The sequence below is a fragment of the Molossus molossus genome, unplaced genomic scaffold, assembly GCF_014108415.1.
Source record: "Molossus molossus isolate mMolMol1 unplaced genomic scaffold, mMolMol1.p scaffold_m16_p_7, whole genome shotgun sequence".
In the NCBI taxonomy this organism is placed as follows: Eukaryota; Metazoa; Chordata; class Mammalia; order Chiroptera; family Molossidae; genus Molossus; species Molossus molossus.
The window spans coordinates 61,062,679-61,084,885 of record NW_023425401.1 but is presented as its reverse complement, the minus strand read 5'-3'; the positions used below and the strand labels follow the sequence as shown (position 1 = coordinate 61,084,885).

The following is a 22,207-nucleotide window of genomic DNA, read 5'->3' as shown; positions in this document are numbered from 1 at the left end:
AAAACTACCAACAAGCAGACACAATAACTCAAGAACTTAGGGCATCTACCATAGGAGTAAACAGCCCTAAATCCTGACAGTGTTCCATTCTGGCCCTTTACATAAGCACTTTTCTGATGATGAACGATCCTCATTAATTCATGAGCTAAATAGAATATGTTGATTAACTGTCTATACAATAAAGGTTTACTTTCAACTCATGATGTAAAAATTCTAACTTAAAAACAATCAGAATGATTATCCCAATGATAACAACCCCTTACAAAAGTGATCACTACAAGATTCTAATTTAATCTAAGTCACTTAGACCTTTGAATAAAAGCACCTGTAATGTATTAACAATGTAATATAAGTTCAAAAAAAAAACAAAATCAATTTATATTACACAATTGCATCAATAAGGCATATGAATATATTAGTTGCCTATATATTGAGTGATTATTCAGGATCTCTTATGAAAAGTTCTACAATAGAAAGTTTAACCTACATGGAAATAAAATTCAGCCATATAAACCAAAGTAGTCAGATTGTGCTCAAAGATATAGAAGTGAGACTCTAAGAAAGCACTGAAAATTAATTCTAATTTAGTTTGCTATTAAAGTACTTTCTAAAATATGTTTAAATATGGATATACATATAATTCCATATCCAGCCTAGTATTCTAAATAATTCAAATCATGAAAATAAACTTTGCAGTAATGGATAATATTTTACTACATTTTCTACCATCCTTAGAAAATTTCAGGACCATTTCATTAAATAATTCCTTCATTACCTGGGTGTGTAAAGTCATAAGGAAAAAATTATACCTAATATTATGTATGAGGAAATTTTTGCAGTTAACTTTTAGAGCCAACTTTATTTCTGTAAATATAACAGACCCTTTATAATCACCCTTGCTTGTCAGGCATGTCCTGCTATCAGCACTTGTGTGTGTGTGTGTGTGTGCCCTTAAAGTGTTACTTTCTTTTTAAATTTTTTTTTCTTTATTGATTTTAGAGAGAAAGGAAGAGAGAAGGAGAGAGACAGATACATCGATGAGAGAGAACATTGATTGGCTGCCTCCTGCATGCCCCCCACTGGGGATTGAGCCCACAATCTGGGCATGTGCCCTGACCAAGAATGGAACTGGCAACCTCTTGGTGCATGGGTCAACACTCAGCCACTGAGCTACACCGGGCAGGCCTACTTTTTTTTATTATAATGGCTTAAATTTTATATACTTAAATAGATTCAAAGTAACAAATCTGATCAAGCTTAGGAGTGGCTTTCAAAACTCTCATTATCTAGGCAAGACTTTTCAATGTGGTCTTCTTCTTTGTTAGGGGTAAAATGGGGCAAGTAGCATAAACTTAGTAAGCATGAAGAAAATCTTCCTTTGTCAATTTTGACAAATCATTCAAAGTGAATGGTAGGAAAATAATCATTCTTAAATAGACTCTGTAATTTACTTAAATAATTGAGTAGCTACATGGTAGCATGAAGAGTATTACTAATTCTGAATTCTCCTTTCTGCATTCCATACCCAGCATCTCTGGCATTTGTGAATTAATGTTTATATATTTTTTTCTTTTCCAATATTTCATCCTCCATTTCTTCTGTATGCATTATTTCCTGGGGTTTTATGGGGGTGGAGGGTCAATCCAGAGCACGACTTTATAACAAAAAGAGTGTTAACTACATTCTAAAGAAAGCATCTTAATAATTGTATAGTCTTTCTTGGAGGAATCCACTACCACTCTGCATTTGTTGAAGTATTATTTCATGAATGATTGCAATTGGTAATGTCATAAACACAATTCTCTGTTCACATATTGAATGGCTCATTCAACCCTTATGCATGCAATCATTTCCCAACTTAATCCTTTCTTCTCAAAAGAGGAAGCTTATATTCACCATTACACAGGGATGATTGAAATACCTCCATCCAACTTGGCTGACCTGGGAAGAATTCTTGCTAAATTCTCTGACAGATAGTAGCCTAAGACTTCAAAAATAATGTTAAAAGGACATGTCACATAATGATTGTGTTTGGTCTAAAAACTTTTTTGATCTTGTTCTAGTACATCCTGGTTACTTTTGTCCCTGTTGATAGTGGGATCATTGACAGCAAGTTTCATCTTAAACATAGTCCTAGCAGACCAGAAGAACCATTTCAGTTCTCTGTCTACAGAGGTCCAACAATGGCTAGGGACCCAGATTAACCACTTCCTGTGATCTGTGTGGATGCAAACCTAGCAATAGTCACACAAGGAGGTAAGTACACTCAGTAAGGGGTATCCTGGTTGATTTGGGGATCAGTGGGCTTGCATAGGGAATGAACAGTGCCTGGCATATGGTAGGTAGTCAATAAATACTTACTGAATAGATAAATTGAATTAATGACAATGAAGCAGTAAATGAATGAATAGTTGATTGGGAAAGCGTAAAAGCAAGAAAAAGCAAGCTGTCTCAGGGACTAAAAAAGTGAGAGAGCCTATCAGAAAAGGCTGTCAGAAGGTTTCAAAGTGAACCAAAGATTTGGTAGGAAAAAAAGCAACAATGATAAAAATAATTCTAAATAAAACAAAAGTCTATGCTAATGTGTTCTAATAGACTGAGTGCCTGGGAAATGAACAGTAAGCTCAATGAGGTCTGTTCATTATGATAATGAAAATAATAATAATATTACTATGAGTTTTTACTATGTATCAGATATTGTGCTAAATGCTATACACAATTCTTCTTTTTTAATCCTCACAACCCTAAAGGTACTATTATTATCCCCATTTTACAACTGAGGACACTGAGGCTTAGAGAAATATAACAGGCCAAAACTCACATGGGTAATAGGTTGTGGAACCAAGACTACAACTTTGAAATTCAAAGTCCATGATCTTAATTACTGTTAAACTACTTCCTCTACCACTGCTTAGTATAGTACCTGGCCTGTATTAGGCACTGGGTATTATTAGTTGAATGGATGGAGTAATGTGGGATTATAGCACTGTTATGAAATTGAGCAATTCCTGATCACCTCATTATTTTTTAGATATATATGCATGGTCTTACATTGTTTTAGAAGCTAATACATGGATCATTTAAGGTCTCTATTTGTAATGTTGACACATATGTTTGCATAGTATCATCCCCTCCCCCAAGCTAGGGTGACATCATGTTAATATTATCACTTTTGAAGCATCAATAGCATGCCTTACATAGAACATTTATTTAGATCCAAGAACTTTTCAATCTAATTAGTGTGAACTACATCCTTCTTTTGCATCTCTTTTGCATGTTGAATCATCTCTGAATTTAATTTTTCTTTTCATCTATAATTGCTGACATTTACATTATACATTTTATGGACTCTCAGAGTTTAAAAGCGCTTTAGAGATATATGTCTAGTGGTTTCATTTTACAAATAAGAAAGAAAAGAAGGCTTGAGATGTAAAATAACAATTTCAAAATAACTGCTTTTATTGAGAACTTGTTTTATACCAACCTCTGGGCAAAGGGCTCCTCATATATCCTCATTTAACTTAGTTGACAGATACTATTAAAACTCCATTTTGCAGAGAAAGAAATTGAGGCACAGTGATTTGCTCACACGACTAATAAATAGTAGAGTCGGGATTTAAATCCAGGTCATCCAGCTCCAAATCTGAGCTTTCAGCCACTATCCTACATTATGTGCTAGAGGTAGCTTATCGGAGGCAAAGCTGAGACTGAAACTCAAGTCTGTTGCACCCAAGAGGAGTCCTAGCTTTACTATATCACTTTGTTTCTTTAGTATTTTTAAGTGCAATGACTTCTGAAACCATTTTGACCAATTAAGAATAATGATTTGCAAAATCTGCCTTCTTTGATGTTACTCCTGACTCTATTGCTTTTTTTCGGAGAAGAATGCTGTCAATGGCTCCCAAAGTATGGCACGGAGGAAAACAGGCTCAACAGACTTGGGTTAAAAAGGAAAAGGACACATTGTTCTTAGTGAGCCATCTCTAGAGTAAGAAGAAACACTTACATAGATAATGGAGAGAACTCCATTATAGTTTTTGGTTGAAATGTTGAGGATGATCTTTAGCTGTGAGACCAACACTTGGAAGGCAGCAGCTGTTGTGAATCCACCAACCAAAGGATCAGCCAAGTACCTCACGATGAATCCAATCTGCAAACCCCCAAACACCAACTAGAACAAGAAAAGGAAGGACAAATTCAGTTTGCTTGGGAGAAGAACGTATTCTCTTGAACTATTAAATTAAACTTAACACCAATTTAAATTCTAGTAATCTGCCTATAACATAAAAATACTTGTAGGAAACAAATCTGAATTTTTTAATGGCCCATTTCTTTCCTCCATCACTCTAAAATGTGAAAACCATGGATAATACGAACCTTGATATATTTCTAGATATGTACTAAGAAAGGCAAAAAATAATGCAGCTCATTTCTGTGAGCTTTTGCAAAGATAATAAATCAGTTATTCTGACTCCTGGATTAAAAATTAAAAGCATTGTTTAAAGTTAACACCACTCTGTTATGTTATCTGCACCAATATAAATGCCTTCTTTCCACTGATATAATTGTTCCCCTTCCCTTTCTCATAAATACTCATTGCCTTTGTCTCCTAATTAGAATATTATTTGGGTTTCTGCCTGAATCAATGCTTTTGGAACAGCTGTTATTAAAGATCTCAGTGAATTATTGTTGCCTCTCACTTTCAAAGGCCTTTTATTTTTAGGTCAGGAATACTTAGTTACTTCAAGTAAAAATCATGGCAATCTATATTTGACTTGTAAGTCCATTACCTGTATGATTCCAACCAAAAGAGTAAGGGTGCTCGCAATCAATATTCTTGCTGCGTCTCTAGCTGAATTGTCTATCATGGTAGCATTTGACATAGTCCCATTAGTGCTGGGTATGAGAAAGTTGTCATCCGGGGCCAGGCTCAGAACAACAGATCCCACCATCAAACTGACCACTGGGAAGGGTCCTGGGAGAAAAAATCTCTATCAATTAATAATTATTAATCACAAGTGTTAGGTTCAACATGTCATGTCTACATAGGATTAGAAAAATGTGTGAGATAATTAGCTGTGGTTGGGAAAATAAATATATATTGTTCATTCATAAAAGAAGCTAAAAAGCAAATGTTTCAAGGCATTCAGGATCCAGAAATGAGCAAGAGAGACATGTAGGTAGGTAATTACAATACAGCATTCAGGGTGCTTTCTAAGTATACAGAAAGGGTGTCTAACCTATCTTTGCATAGTCTTTGTGTGGGGCTGGGGGCAGGTTGTCAGGAAAAGTTTCCTGGCAGGGGTGGCATACAAGCTAAGTCCTTACTTGTTCTGTCTTACTTTTATTCCACAGAAACTTATTTCCTAGAATATCCAATGTCCTGCTCTGTGGAGTTGAGTACCTTGATCAATACCACAGGGTTAAAAATAGAATAAAGAAATAATAAAGGGAGTTATAGTTTCCCTTTTTTTCTTTTCAAGACAAATTATTTGTTTTCATAGCAACTACTGGTGTGTAAGATTCTATGTTTAAAAAGTACTACTTTTCTTCCAGCAGCTGCTCCATTCACTGATGATACATGATGATAATGATCCTACCCTTTAATTATGGAAGACTTTAACAACTGGGAGGGCTCAGAGCCAAAATCCAGTAACCTGGAGCGTCTCAATGGATAGAATACCAAAGAGAAAAAAATCAGTGTCTATGTTCCTTATCTCATCAAGCATATAATATTGATCAATTCTCCCAATCAAAAAAACCTCTTCCTGACCTCCTTTCACAGACAAAATAACATGCCAAATACTGGGAGAATACAACCAAGTTTAAGGATATGAGTTGGGGATATAGTGGACAGTGGTCTTTGTTTCTGGAGTATTGTCCAGGTAGGCATATCTAGTCAGCGGATGGATGTAAGCACAAAATTATCACAAGTGTAAACATCAAAGTTGCAAAGTAGCATTAAAACATTTATTTACTAGAACATTCTAGAAAAAGAATTTAAATTTTAGGAACTGCAGGAAATAACCTAGTTTGAGCCACACCAAGAAGGACAACCACGCTTGGCTTCTAAATTGTTTTGGCACAATTCCACCAGTCTTCCAATCTTAGTGACTTAACTATGGTTTTTAATGAAGTAATGAATATGTTTTTTTTTTTTTTTACCCTCACCCAAAGGCATTTTTCCATTTTTTGTTCAGATAGAGTGGGAAGGAGAGAGAGAGAGAAAAACATTGGCGTGAAAGGAACACATCAAGTGGCTGCCACCCGCACGACCCAACCAGGGCTGGGGACAAACTGCAACTGAGGTACATGCCCTTAGCAGGAACCGAACCCGCGTCTCTCTGGACCGCAGGACGATGTGTTAACCACTGAGCAAAACTGGCCAGGGCATGAATATGTATTTGTTGAACATAATTTAGTAAATGCTAAGTTAATCTGCTAAAACAGTAGGTTCAAAAACCTCTTGAAGATTTTTGTCATACTTTGTTTCAGAAGAGAACACTTTCTAAATAAGGAATCAAATTTATTATATTTTTAAAAAACAAACCATGCTCAAATTTGAAGGTAGACTATAATTTTAACAATTTTTCAATTTCTCCTTTTCATGAAAAAAGAGTTAAGTATAAAGCAAACTAAAGGCATAGTATTTTGAAAGCTAAGAACAATTCACACCATTGAATAGAAAAAGCAGGCAAAGCACTGAAGCCCTATTTCCCTAGAAAACATTAACAAAGATATGGAAGCATAATATGGCCAAAATACAATAAACATGAATAATACAAAATGTAGTATATGCTTATAATTACCAACTGAGATGTGTCTTGATGTTCCAAAGATAAAGTATGTCAGGATAGGGAAAAAAGCACTGTAGAGACCATATCCGACAGGAACTGCAGCCAGTAAAGCATACGCCATGCCTGAAAGTACATCCAAAGTGATTGAATTCTCAAACAAAAGTGATGGTATATTTCTATTGTACAGAGAAAGGCCTTTTCACAGAGACCCTCAATTTGCAGTGTGTCCTGAGCTTTCCCTTATTACCCATGCAGGCTGTGGCTATGCTAGGATGCAGAGCATGATTCAAAGAATAATGCTTGCATCTACACAAATCAAATGCTCTAATGTATTGACTCAACTGATCAGTAATTCAATCATTCCCTGATCACACAAGTGGCAAAAAGAAATCAAATCAGTTGTTAATTAAAAATTTCGCCGGCTCAGTCCAGAGGCTTATACTACCAGTTTTGCATGTAGGCAGCTTCATCTGTTTCTCTGTGTTCTGAGAGACACAGTCATTGTTGCTTTGCTTTTTCTCCTCTCTTGTTGAGGAACAGAAATTAGATTCAAACAAAGAAAAAATGGCAATTGTACAAAGCAGCAGGTAAAACAACTCCTTTGGACTCTCCACTAGGAGACCAACTTCTCCAGTAAGCTAACGTAAGCAGTTCTGGGTGCCTGAATGTCACCTGGTATGAATAAATCGCAACCTATCCATGAACATGAGGGCTAAAAGAGGATGTATTCTTTTCCTTGGTTAAATGCTTCTTGCATAGTCAGTATGTCTTAGTCCATGTCACCTTCCTATATTTCATTGACTTATATTGAGAAAAAAATAAAAAATAAAGCCCTTTGTAACTGTAAAAAAAAAAAAAAAAAAAAAGGTGTGGTAACAACCTAAATATCCTGGCCCACAGGTTCCCAAAATTATTTTTCTAGTGAATGCCTCAAAAGAAAGAAGTAGTTAAATAACTTATACTTTATATACTGTTATTCAATGAAATGAAACTGATGCGATGTATAGATGTATAGAAATACATTTACATGGAGATATGTAAAGTACAAAAAAGTGAGAAACAACAGAATTCAAAATAATAAGTATGGCCCTGGCCGGTTTGGCTCAGTGGTTAGAGCGTCGGCCTGCGGTCCAGAGAGACCGGGGTTCGGTTCCCACTAAGGTACGTACCTCAGTTGCAGTTTGTCCCCAGCCCTGGTTGGGCCATGGGGTGGCAACCACTTGATGTGTCCCTTTCACGTCGATGTTTCTCTCTATATATATCCCTCCCATGCAATCTGAACAAAAAAAATGGAAAAATGTCCTCAGATGAGAATAAAAATAATAATAATAATAAGTATGTATGCTCCCACCTTTGTAAAAGTAAACATGTACATTGTATTTTAAAAAATAATCTAGCCCCAGCCAGGTAGCTCAGTTGGTAGGAGAATCATCCTGTACACCAAAACATTGGGAGTTCAATTCCTGGTCAGGGCACATACCTAATTTGCAGGTTCAATCCCCAGTGTGCATACAAGAGGCAACCAATGAATGTTTCTTTGTTTTCTCTCTCACATAGATGAATCTCTCTCTCTTCCTTCCTTTCACTCTTAAAAAAAAAAAAAAAAAAAAATTAAAAAAATCAATAAACCTATCCTTGGTGAGGATTTAAGAAAAGTTAAAAAAATCTGGAAAGATTTTCAATATAATACAAAGTAATTCACATGTGCAAAAAGACTATAATATAATAAACATCCATGTATCCAACATCCAGTTTAAGAAATAAGTGATTGCCAGTACAATTGAAACTCTCTGTATATGCTTCCTCAACCACATCCTCTTTCCTCCCTCCACCCAAAGAAAACAACCATGATGTTGAATTTAGTGCTTATCATTCTCAGATATTTTTATATTTTTACATAGATATGCATTTATATGTCTAGTAGAACATTTACTAAAACATTAATACATTGTCTATATGGAACTAGTTTCCTACATTAACCATTCATTCATTCATTCAACAACTATTGATTACATGCCTACAACATGCCGGCACTGTTCTAGGAAATACAGCAGTGGACCAAAAAAAGTCTCTGCCCTTCCTTACAGAGTTTACCATCTAGAAAAATCTGTATTATTGATACAACAGTTTTAACATAAAATTAAAACAAGGGATTGCAATAACCAATCATCCCAAGAACGTGGACTAGAAAAGAAAGAGCAGGGAATGAAAACAACCTATTTTCTAGGTCCTTTTTTCCAAGTCCTCCTTCTTTTTTTTTTTATCCTCACCCGAGGACATTTTTGCATTTATCTTCAGATAGAGCAGGAAGGAGAGAGGAAGGAAGAGAGAAAGAAACATCGATGTGAGAGAGACACATAGACTGGCTGCCACCCACACAACCCCATTAGAACGAGGACAAACTGGGAACAAACTACAACCGAGGTACATGCCCTTAGCAGGAACTGAACCCAGGACTCTCTGGTCCGCTGGCCAGCGCTCTAACTGCTGAGCCAAACCGGCCAGAGCCCAAGTCCTTCTTAAACTTCTACTTCCCTAAACTTGGCTCTGCTGTTCTTACAGGCCTGAAAATGGGGACTTTTTCAGTTTTAATATACTGTCCTACTTAGGCACAATTGCTACTTAAGTATACTGCAATCATCTTTATTATAAAAGGATTTGTTACAATTTTGAAATTATACGATTTGTAAAGAAATTTAGGCCATCGATTACAATGTGGCTTCTCTGCGGTTGTCATCCTTCCTGTGTGGGGCAGCAGCATGTACAGATAGAGGGAGTGCTAACAAACATCTGGAAAGCAAACGCAGAAAGAGGAGAGCGGTCTGCCCATAGCTGTAAATAAAGGTAGCACTAAATGGGCTGCATTGATCTTTTGACTCTGGTGGGAATTTTTTTTTAATAAAGAAAGTCAAAAAATTCCATTATCCTTAGCAATAACCAGCTTCTCAGCACTTGAGCATAGCCTCTGTGATGAGTTTTCTTCACGTCTCAGCTGCCCATACACCTGGTTATATCATGGACCTCCGATCACTGAGAACTGCAGCACCACCTCTGAAATCTCAATTTTGAGCCTCCATATCTTTACAGCCTTCCAGCCTTTCCACTCACCTGCTCCAGTATTCTTATTGCAACACTGCTTTGTCCTTAAGAGGCTTCTAATCCATTAACTGATCACTTTCTCCTTATCTTTGGTGTCCTCTTGTCTTCACTTGTCTCCTTGTCCACGGAGCTTCACAAATACTCTGCACTCCCTTGCTTCATTCTTTCTCTCCTTTCCTGTTTAGGTCTAGCAAAACCCCAATCTGGCTAAACCTAAACATCCATCTTTTCTATCACAAGCATTTGAGCAGCTGGCTAAACTGGACTAAAGACATCTGCATTTGGGCTGATCTGCTCCAAGTAAGAGTCCAGATCACAGCTCCAGGTGGACACTCAATGTTACCTGGCAGTCCAATTATAATTCCTCCAGAAGTGTGCTTTTCTCCTCTGAGACAACTACTTAGACCTCCCTACTTTCCTCAAATTGCCCAGCCCCTTACTCCACACAGATGCAGGTCAGAGATGAATCTTGAAATTCATCCAAAACATAGACTCCATGAGATACTTCTAATTAGCTTTTTACCAAAATGTCAAACATCTCTGCCTCTGCACTATGTTGTCTGTCTTTCTTCCTTTGAAGATGGTGGCGCTATCCCTCCTGTCTTTAAGAAGCCCTCCCACTTCTGTCCTTGAACCATCCACGCTGGCCCCTTCTCACCATTTTTCATTGTTTTTCCTCTATCTCCTGGATCACAGATCTCTTTCTTTCTACTAGGTCATTCCCACTAAGTCACAAATATGTTCTAGTATCTCCTATATTACAAGAAAAATAATAGTCAATAATATAATAACTATATATGGTACCAGGTGTTTACTTGAAATATTGGGGGACCACTTTGTAAAGTATAATTGTCTAACCACTATGCTGTACAACTAATACAAAATAATATTGAATGTCAACTGTAATTGAAAAAGAAAAATAAATCCTCATTTCATTCCACCTTCATCCTTTATCTCCCTCCACTTATAGCCATTTCTCTATTCTTCACAGAAAACCTTACAAGCATTGTCTGTATCATCACACTCTCTCCTCAAAAGTATTTGACACTATCAGCCCCAATATCCATTTTTGTTTGTTTTTTTATTCCTCACCCAAGGACATTTTTCCACTTTTGTTCCGATAAAGTGGGAGGGAGAGAGAAGAAAAGAGAGAGACAAAGAGAAACATGGATGTGAAAGAGACACATTGAGTGGCTGCCTCCTGCATGACACAACCAGGACCGGGACGAACCACAACCAAGTTACGTGCCCTTGACCGGAATCAAACCTGAGACTCATTGGTTCTCTGGCCGACGCTCTAACCACTGATCAGCCAGCCAGGGCTATCCTTTTTTAAATAAACCTCTTCTCTTCGCTTCTGATCCCACATTCCTCCAATTGTTCTTTTTCTCTAATTTCCTGAGCCCAATCTCCTCATGTTTCTTTGTGGCTCACTCCTTACCTTCCTGACTTCTAAGTACTCGAGCTGTCTTCTTCTCCCATCTGTCCTTTCTCCCTAAGTAGTCTCAGGCATTCCCACTCTTCAAGTATCAACTCTAGAGTGATCAACTCTGTTTTTTATGTCTAACCCAGCCCTCTCCTCTGTCCTTTACACTGGTAGTAGTTCCAACTCTGTATTTGGTATCTCTGCTTGGTTGTCTCACATGCATTTCAAACTTAGCATGTACAAAAGAAAACTTGATTTTTCATCACAAAACTCAGCCAATCTTTGTCATTTTAATAAATAACATAACCATCTACCCAGATGCTCAAGCCAACAATTTTGGGAGCATCTGTGATTTTCATCTACATGTAATCCATCAGTATATCTCAGTGATTCTTTTTTCAGAACAGATAGCAAATCTGTGCTTCTCTCTTCATCTCTCACTTGATCTGGTCTAAGATGACACACCTATCCTCAGGACTGAGATAAGGGTGATGTGCCTGGGGTGCAATATTTTAGGAGAGCCCCTGAGAATGAGTGCCTCACTCGCCTCATCCTGATCCCAGTCCTGCCTAACCTTGTCTCATTCTGTTTACTGTCCGCCCCATTGCACGCCACCCACAACTGAACTCTTTCCTTTCCTCCCTTGGAAATACTAAACTCCTTTAGCCTCGAGACATTGGCTCCTTTGCTTGATACACTCCTTTTTGGTCAATACATGGTTGTTCCTCCTCATCCTCCAATCTCTGATTAAATTTCACCCCCTTCTCCAGTATAGCCTTCCTTGACCTTCTATCTAAAATATACTCTCTCCCCAAATTAAAATATACTCTTTCCCCTATTATAATATTTGTCTATCTATTTACTTATTTATTACCCCTTCCTACCACTGGGAATGAGCTCCAGGAGGTGAGTATCTATGCCTGTCAATAAACCACTGAATCCTCATGGCTGAACACTTGCTATACAGAATTGTTCTATAAAGGTCATTAAGTGAATGAATGATAAAGGAATGCATTAATGAACCAGGTTAACTTCTCAGAAATTCACCTTATAAAGACAAGTTTATAGAGATAATGTTTCTGGGGGGAAAATCATCACAAAGTAAAGAACTGTGCAGTGTACAAATTAAGATCCTAGGAATTAGAGTCTGGGTTCAAATCTGAGCTCTACCACCTACCAATTTCATGACCTTGGGCAAAATTAGATTTCTCGTCTAGTAAAAAGGAGATAATAACAATTATTGTCAGGACTAAATGAGATAACTGGCCAAAGCCCTTAGCATAATGTCTGATAGTTAATAAATAACACTAAATTAAAATTAATTCTTATAAGGTACTTGTTTATGAAAACTTGGGAGAAACCAAACTTGAAATGCTGTTTTTCATACATAAAGATGATTTCTTACCAGGAATACAATTCAATCCTCTTCATTAAGTGTTTATGGCACCATCTATTTTGTACCAGTCTCTGTGCAAGGTGCTAACTAAACAAACATGGATTTGATGCTTCCTGTCCCCCAGGAGTCACAGGGTGTTGCCATGTCACAGTTATGAGAGCCCACTGTGCACACCAGACTTGTCTTTGTTTAACTTAGAAAGTGCACAACCCCATCCAAGGTTCCCATCCACCTCTGTGATTGAAAACATGGTTGACCAGGCCTGCCCAGGTAGCTCAGCAGGTTAGAGTATTGCCCCCATGTGCCAAGATTGCAGGTTCAATCCCCAGTCAGGGCACATACCAGAATCAACCAATAAATGCACAAATAAGTGGAACAACAAATCAACATTTTACTCTCATTCTCTCTCTTAAGTTAATAAAAAAATAAACAAAAAATGCCCTGGCTGGTTGTGCATCATCCAGTGCACTAGGAGGTTGCCAGTTTGATTCCCAGTTAAGGTTTCAACTCCATCCCCTAGGGTGTGCAGGAGGCAGCTGATCGATGTAATGAATGTTGTGCCCTCACGTCAATGTTTCTCTCCTCTCTCTCCCTTCCTCTCTCTCTAAAAATCAATAAACCATTCTTTAAAACAAACAAACAACAACAACAAAAGCCATGGTTGACCAGGCTGAGACTCCATGCTGGGACCACAAAACATCCTCTTTCTCTGTGGGAATCTACCTGGCCTGCTCTGAGTAATCTTGAGAGCTCCACAAGCAAATTTTGGCTCATGAATTGCTCAATAACCATTGATAACTTCTGAAATTGTCTATTACCAAACCATCTTTCTACACACCTCCCCACCCCACTCTACTTCCACACTTGTCATACTTAACCTTTAGAGAAACCCAGCTGTCAAGTTAACTTACAAAAAGCCATTCCCAATCCCCTAAGGTTGATTTGAGTGCACCTGCCTGCACTCCCTTAGCAGGCAATGTTGCTTACTCCTACCACAGACTTTATATCTAATCATGTCAGCATACCTAGTGCCTGGCACATACTAGAAGTTCTATGCATTATAATAAATAAACCAGACTTCTGCTTCCATGATCCAGGGGCTTTGTAGAGTTAAGGGGAGGACAGAAGCAAAATGATGGGGGTTCGGGGACAGAATCGAATGTTGTTCATCAACTAGGCAACAGATTTCTGAGATGTTCTTAGAAATGCAATATAAAGCCAGTTATTTGTTTGTTTTTTAAGCAGCTCTGGCAGGTTTGGCTCAGCAGTTAGAGCATCGGCTATTGGACCAAAGGGACTTGGATTCGAGTTCCATCAAGTGCACGTATTTAAGTTGCAGGTTCGATCCCCAGCCCTGGGGCCATGAGGGAGGGAACCAATCAGTGTGTCTCTCTCACGTCCATGTTCCCCTAACTTCTCTCTCTCTTTTCCGCTCCCTCTCTTGCACTCAATCTTAAAAACAAAACAAGACAAATCAATAAAAAAATATCCTCAGGTGAGGATTAACAACAATAACAAAAAAAAAGTAATAATCACCTATGTTGGGACATTTCACCAGAGATTAAAATAAGGGGATGGATTGTAAAAGAGGGGGAAGCCTGACCAGTGTGGCTCAGCGGTTGAGCATAGACCCATGCACCAGGAGGTCACTGGTTCAATTCCCAGTCAGGGTACATACCCAGTGAGGGACATGCAGGAGGTGGCCAGTCGATGTTCTCTTTCATTGATGTTTCTATCTCTCTCTCCCTCTCCTTTCCTCTCTCTCTCAAATCAATAAAGAAAAATAAATAAATAAAATTTAGGCTATAAAAATAAATAAACAAATAAATAAATAAATAAATAAATAAATAAATAAAGGGGGAGGGGAACAGAAAAAAAAAAACTTATTTGTAGTCCAGGCGAAAATACCTCCTCCACTTCCCCCTTTTTTAAAAATTTACTTTTTCTTTATTGATTTTAGAGACAGAGAGAGGAAGTGAGAGGGAGAGAGAGAAACGTTGATGAGAGAGAACATCGACTGGCTGCTTCCTACATGCCCCCCACTGGGGATCAGGCCCACAACCTAGGCATGTGCCCTGACTGGGAATTGAACTGGCAACCTCTTGGTGCATGACTCAATGCTCAGTCACTGACCCACACCAGCTGGGCTTCTCCACTTTCCCTTAAACCAGTTTCAAACTGCAGGTGAAGACCATGTGTGAGATGTAAAGTAATTTAATGAGCTGTAATTATTCTTTTTTTTTTAATTTAATTAAATTTTTCATAGAAAGCGGAAGGGAGAGGGAGAGAGAGATAGAAACATCGATGAGCAAGAACATCAATTGGCCACCTTCTGCATGCCCCCCACTGAAGATTTGGCCCACAACCTGGGCATGTGCCTGGACTGGGAATTGAACCGGCGACCTCTTGGTGCATGGGTCAATGCTCAACCACTGAGCCACACCAGCTGGACCATATTTTAAAAATATATCAGCATAATAGACCACATCAAAATTACAACTAAACTACAGAACAACCATCATTCAGAACCACCTGAAATTGAGGTGAATAAGTCCTACAATTACGAAATTAAAGAAGCAGCCACATCAACACTGGTAGGAGGGGTGGAGGTGTGGATGGGTTAGTCCCACATCCATGTGTGGCGGATAAAAATCAGGAGAGATACTGTGGGGTTGGGGAGTTGGAAGACAGATGTTTTGTAACCTTGAGTTAATACATTCTTGGAAACCTGGCCCACTCAGGTGCCTTGAGTGCTTCATTTGCATGTGAATAAGGGTTTGTTGTCTTTTGGCTTCAAAGTCTCTTCCCTTAAAAGCAAGAGACAAAGCTAGGGTTTGCAAAAACACCATCTCGAGGAAATAATTTACATAAATCTGCTTGTAACCTGGAGGTACCCATCTGCAAATAAATGGGACTGCATCCAAAGATCTGGGCATTTGCTCCCTTGCAAAGCTCCCCCTCACTCCAAGCAGTGTGTGCTTGTAGTTCATTGCGTTGCACTGATCTCGTTAGGCTGAGAGTTGGCAGATACGTCAGCTGTGAATGTCCTGCCTGAGAAGCAAAAGGTCCCTGTCCTACACCAGGACCCCCAGCTCAGGGTTCCAGTGCCAGGAAGAGAAATCCCATAACTTCCAGCTGTAAAAACCAGCAGGAACTGAGGCTGAGGGAGGCTGAGGCTGGTAAAATCCCAAGTAGTTCCTCTTAAAGGGCTCACACACAGACTTACTTGGACTCACTTCTTCTAGGCTCCAGCTTTTGGGGAGGCCACTTGAAAGGCACCAGAGACATACCAAGAAGAACTGAGTCATTTGGCATCGGGGCGAGAGCTAGAGAGACAGCTTTCTCTTGGACAGATGTGCTGGTGGAGGCTGTTGTTCCTTTGGTGAGCCTTTCTCCCACAGGCCTGGCAGATGGGCATTATATCTGGGACTCCAACAACCTGGCTCATACTGTTTGCCCTGCCCTGGTGATTCCCTGAAATCTTGCCCCACCCAAGCTGTTTTTATCGCCTTTACCATAGGATTGGCCTGTCTTAGCTCCTGCTTCAAATTTTTCCTCAATTCTGTCAAACAAGCAGCACCTGGCCTCAGTAAGCCCTATACGTCTTGCTATGTGGCCCCATGCCTGGCATTAGAATAAGCCAGCCTTGGTCCACAGCTTGGCTTTGTCCGGGGAACTCCAAGCCCAGCACAAGAAGCAGCCATCTGCAGATAGCTTTGTAGCTTGTGCCTGGTGGCCCCAGGTAGAACACAGGCAGTGGCTGATCTTGTCTCAGAGCCAGCACTCCCAGTGGACAGCTTCAGACCACATCAAAACACCGCCACCCAACCACATCCACAAGTGACACACTCAATGAGTGGACTTAGTGGGTACCAGAGCCCTGATGAAGTAAGTTTTGCTCTGTGTGGTTGGCCCCTACACAGCTGATCCTCCAAGATAGTCAAAGTCCAGTGGTCAGTGGGCACAGGCAGTCCTTGCAGCTGATCTGCCTGAGTAAATCCCTCCCATTGATGTGTCAATAGCAATCAAGACTCAATTATAACAGAAGGGTGTACAATCCACACTAGGAGTACACCTCAAGGGCCCGGCTGGGTGACCCGGGACCCTGTGCCACTGGACCCTACAGGACACCTTCAATAGGCCACCTTAGGAAGCCTAGGAGACATAGAAATTCTACCTAACACATAGAAACAAACACAGGGAAGCAGCCAAAATGATGAGACAAGAAACATGTCCCAAATGAAAGAACAGAACAAAACTCCAGGAAAAGGACTAAACAAAATGGAGATAAGCAATCTAACAGATGCAGAGTTCAAAACACTGCTTATAAGGATGCTCAATGAACTTAGTGAGAATTTCAAGAAACTTTGTAAGAACATCAAGGAACTTAGTGAGGACGTCAAGAGTATAAAAAAGGACCAGTCAGAAATGAAGGATGCACTAACTGAAATAAAAAATAATTTACAGGAAATCAATAGTAGAGTAGGTGAAGCCAAGAAGCAGACCGTTGAGTTGGAATATAAAGAAGCAAAATGCACTCAATCAGAACAGAAAAAAAAAAAAAGAATCCCCCAAAATGGGGATTATGTGAGGAGCCTCTGGGACAACTTCAAGCATGCCAACATTCGCATCTTGGGGGTGCCAGAAGGAGAAGAGAGAGAGCAAGAAATTAAAAACCTACTTGAAAAATAATGACAGAAACATTCCCTAACTTGGTGAAGGAAGCAGACACACAAGTACAGAAAGCACAGAGAGTCCCAGACAAGATGAATGCAAAGAGGTCCACACCAAGACACATCATCATCAAAATGCCAAAGGTTAAAGACAAAGAATCTTAAAAGCAGCAAAAAAAAGAACAGTTTGTTACCTACAAAGGAGCTCCCATAAGACTGTCAGCTGATGCCCAGCCAGTGTGACTTAGTGGTTGAACATTGACCCATGCACCAAGAGGTCGCTGGTTTGAATCCCAGTCAGTGCACATGCCCAGATTGTGGGCCCAATCCCCAGTGCGGGGCATGCAGGAGGTGACCAATCGTTCTCTCTCATTGATGTTTCTATCTCTCTCTCCCTCTCCCTTCCTTTCTCTGTCTCTAAAATCAATAAAGAAAAAATTTTTTTTTCTAAAAGACTGTCAGCTGATTTCTCAAAAGAAACTTTGCAGGCCAGAAAGGAGTGGCAAGAGATATTTATAGTGATGAAAAGCAAGGACCTACAACCAAAATTACTCTATCCTGCAAAGCTATCATTTAGAATCAATGACCAAATAGTTTCCTAGAGAAGAAAAAGCTAAAGGAATTCACTTCCAAACCAATATTATGTGAAATGTTGAAGGGTCTTCTTGAAGATGAAGAACAAAAATATAAACAATAAAATGGCAATAAATACATGTCTATCAACAACTGAATATACAAACAAAATGAGCAAGTAGAACATAAATAGACTCATAGATACAGAGAATTTTTGTTGGTTGCCAGATGGGAAGGGTTTTGGGGGATGGGTGAAAAAGGTGAAGGAATTAAGAAGTACAAATTTGTTGTTAGTCTGAGGAACCTCAAAGGGAAGAGGGGAGGTGGGGTGGAAAGAGAAAAACAAAAGAACTTATATGCATAACCAATGGACACAGACAATAGTGTGGGGAAGGCAGGAGGGGAGCAGGTGTAGGGAGGAGGGGGTCAAGGGGGAGACATCTGTAATACATTCAATAATAAAGATAAATTTTTAAATTAAAAAGATATATATTATATATATATAAACACAATAAAATAAAACAATAGAAAATATCAGTGTGTCACCTGTGGTGAGAAAAATATTATTTCACTAAACAATCTAAATGTGTACAGACTGTGATATAGTAATATTTCTTTTTAAATTTTTTTTTCTTTTTGTTTATTTTATAGAGAGAAGAGAAAGGGGGGAGAGAGAGAGAGATGGAAACATTGATGAGAGAGAACATCGATCGGCCACCTTCTGCTGGCCCCCCATCGGGGATCGGGCCCACAACCTGGGCATGTGCCCTGACCAGGAATTGAACCAGTGACTTTCTGGTGCATGGGTCGACACTCAACCTCTGAGTCACACCAGCCGGGTAATACATATTTCTTACTGTGAGTTATGGTCAATAAAAGTTGGGAAGCCACCGCTTAGGTAATAGGGCTCTAGTTAGAGCCATGCAGCTGGAGAAACAGCACTGTTTCCCAGAAAGAGAACTCAGTGGAAGAGGAGGAGAAAAGAGGCATCTTTCTCCACTAAGAGGCCCTAGAGGAAAGATGAGGCATTCATGGATGAGCAAGCACTTGGTACAGACCCATGGGAGCCTGGGGGAAACTATGAACTGCTTCTGGAGACTGTCATTCTCAGTCACTCGGAGCCAATCTGCCAACGCCTTACCTTGCAGCGTACCAACTAGACCAGTGCTAACTCCCGAAATGATGTCGCTAAGCAGCCATTCCTTGATTCGGTATTTGGGGAGCCAGTCCAAGATGGGCAAGAGAGTCTTCAGCACACCAAGGGCTCTCTTTCTTGAACAACTGTCAAAAAGCAAGAAAACTGGGTTTCCAATCTAATCTCAACCACACGCAATCACAACAGTTTACAACTATTTTTGTTGTGGTTAATCCTCACTCAAGGATAGTTTTTCCACTGATTTTTTTTTAGAGAGAGTGGAAGGGAGAGGGAGGGGGAGACAGAAGGAGATAGAAAGAGAAACATCCATGTGAGAGAGATGGGTTGCTTCCCACAGACTGCCCCCCCCACCCTGGGGTGGGGGTGCCCGGGGATCTAACCTGTAACCCAGGCCCTTGAAAGGTGCTCAGGCTGATGCCCTAACCACTGAGCCCACCACCCAGGGCTGTTTACAACAATCTAGAAAAAGAATGAGAATCGCAAATGCCATCTCTGAAGAACTTATGCTTTTGCCAAGAACTCTTTCTACCGTTTTAAATGTATTGTGCTAGAAAACACAGGAATAAGTGTTCCTGTCACCACCACCACCACCACCACCATCTTCTTAATCCTCTGAGAAAATATCCCTACATGAGAACCCATTTTCTGGTCCTGCCATACATTGATCAATGTGGTGTCTAAATGGAGATTAATATTCAGACTTCTACCTCCAGGTGACTTCTTCTATTTCTCTTTTTCTTTTAAGAGAAATTAACACTATATATATTTTGGCAGTACAAGCTTGGAACCAGTTTTTACAAAACTCTTAGCATGATAAATGCACACCTTGCTGTACCTGGCTACTTAGCGTTTTTTAAATTCAACAACCAATAGATAAAAGAAAAAAATACTAACGGTAAATGAACATCCCTTGACCCCTGATAATAGAAATGTGATTATATTTTTAAGAATCATAAGACATATGATATATTTCATATGATATATATAGACATTATATACAAGGTATGGCAAAAGTAGGTTTACACTTATAAGTGAAACAGTTTTTTCTTATATTACTATTTGTTAATTATTGTATTATTTTCCATACAAACAACTGTAAACCTACTTTATATATGGAGAGAGGGAAGGGGAGGGAGAAAGACATTGGGTAAAGGGGCAAGTGGGTGGCGATAGATGAAACAAGATTAACTTTGAATAGATCATCATTGAAGCTGGGTGATAGGTAAAAACATGGAGAGGAGGTTCATTATACTATGTCTATTTTTTTTTAATGTATTTTAAATGTTGTAATACAAGGTTTTAAAAAAGAAATAAAATGTGGCAGTAGTTGCTGGTTCTCTAATTCTTTTTGTTTGTGAAATCTAATAACAAGTGGCCCGTTTGGATTTAGAGACTGATGGAGGTTTTCCTGGGGGCCCCACTGCCTGATGTGAAGACCCTGGAGCACACCGCCCTCTCCCGTGTTCTCTGAGTGGCATCCTGCCTAGCTCAGCTTGGGCTTTCAAGGACTCTTCCTGGTCAGATGATGAGTTTACCCACCATCTTTTGTGTGTGTGTTGTGTCCCACCGTCTCTTTTTAATCGAGCCCATTTCTTCCCCACTCTACTCAGCCTGGCCTTCACCAGAAGGCATTGGGACCCGCGGATTCTCAAGGAGCGCCCCAGGTGTCCCCAAAAGAGGAGAAGGAGAGATAGAACTCCCAGGACACACTCTCCCCAAAGATAAGTTTCTGAGACTAGAGTACTTTTCGAAAGGAGAACGATGGAGCCTTCCTCCCACCAGGAAGGACGCATCGCGGACCGGAAAGCCTGGCGGTAGAAGTCCCGGAACCCCCGCCGCTCTAGCCGACGGTGGCCGCTACCTGCAGCTCTCGGCCAGTCGCTCCCGCAGTGTCCTGCGCTCCTGCAGGCGCCGCTCATACTGCTGCTGGAAGGCGAGCTCGCTGTAGACCGACCTGGACACCACGTAGCTGCCACTGTACTCGGGGAGGCGCGGCGGCTCCGACCTGCGGCCTGGCGTTTCCATGTCCTTCGAGAAGGAAGACGACGACGAGGGACGAAGAAGGAGGCGATGGAGTGAGAAAGGAGAAGAAACGGTGAAAAGGAAGGGACAGGGAGAGGCGACCAGCCCCACCTGTTGCAGCGGATCCTGGAGAGACTGGGCCGCCGTGGCCACCTGGGGCGCTCCGCGCCCGCAGCCCCGGGGCGCGCACCGCCACCTGCAGGAGGCTACCTGAAGACCTCCGGGTCCTGTAGCCTTCACCTGCTTCCCGGGGCTCCCAAATTCTGAAAGGAGTGAGCCCCGCGTTGGGCACTTCGGGAGTTCGACCCAGTCAGTCCCCTCCCGCAGGCAGCCAGGGCGCTGTCCGCGTTCTGAAATCTCCCCGAACTTGGGCTGGGACTCCGGGCGAGAGCAGGGCTGAAAGGGGACTTCGTGAGCGTCCCTCCCTCGCTGCACCCGACCTAGGGCGCAGCTCCAGGTGCACACCAGAGAAGCGCAACCCAAGGCCAGTCGTGGGAACCTCAGGTCACGGTCCTGGGTCCCGAAGCAGTGTGCACTGCAGGCAGATTCCAGGTGCAGGTCTCAGCTCTCCTGGGGACAAAACTTTGGACAGGAGAAGCAGATCTCTTCCCCGGGCCTGTTTTCCTAGCTTTCTTCTCACTCTCACCTTCTCAGAAAAAAGGCTGTCCTGCCCCCTGCCCTCCCGCTCCAGGCCCCCACACCAGTCCCATCCCCAACCAGTGACATCTCCCTAGGAGTCAAGTCCCTGCTGGGTGGCGTGGGCTGCATCTCAGCGGCAGTCTCACCTTGTGCGGCTCGGCTCTTGCCCCTCCCGGAATGCCCCGGCACTGCCGTTTCACTGCCTTTATAGCTCTCGCAGAAGGCAGGGACACGTTTTATTTATGGAGCAATAGAGACACCTAAGTTGAAAAGAGGGAGACACAGGCTTCGGTCTTTCCCCATGTATCCTACCAGGCAAGAAATTCTACCCTTCCTTCATTCTTTCTCTTTCCCAGGCAGAGAAGGCTGAGAATCTTACTGGCTTCCCACTTATGGGGCCGTTCGGATCTTCGCTCAGCCCCAATT

The 22,207-nt window shown here is 40.8% G+C and overlaps 1 protein-coding gene across 1 annotated transcript in view; it reads right to left on the bottom strand.

Moving 5' to 3' along the window:
* The window catches only part of SLC26A4 (solute carrier family 26 member 4), a 59,196-nt gene extending 37,252 nt beyond the window's left edge, over positions 1-21,944 (bottom strand). The window contains exons 1-6 of the mRNA XM_036246989.1: positions 21,928-21,944; positions 20,982-21,148; positions 19,106-19,245; positions 6,810-6,920; positions 4,791-4,975; positions 4,007-4,171 (exon numbers count right to left, since the gene is read on the bottom strand). Coding sequence (XP_036102882.1) covers positions 4,007-4,171; positions 4,791-4,975; positions 6,810-6,920; positions 19,106-19,245; positions 20,982-21,145 — 765 coding nt within the window. The 5' untranslated portion in view covers positions 21,146-21,148; positions 21,928-21,944. The remainder of the gene's footprint in view (positions 1-4,006; positions 4,172-4,790; positions 4,976-6,809; positions 6,921-19,105; positions 19,246-20,981; positions 21,149-21,927) is intronic.
* Positions 21,945-22,207: the final 263 nt, after the last annotated feature.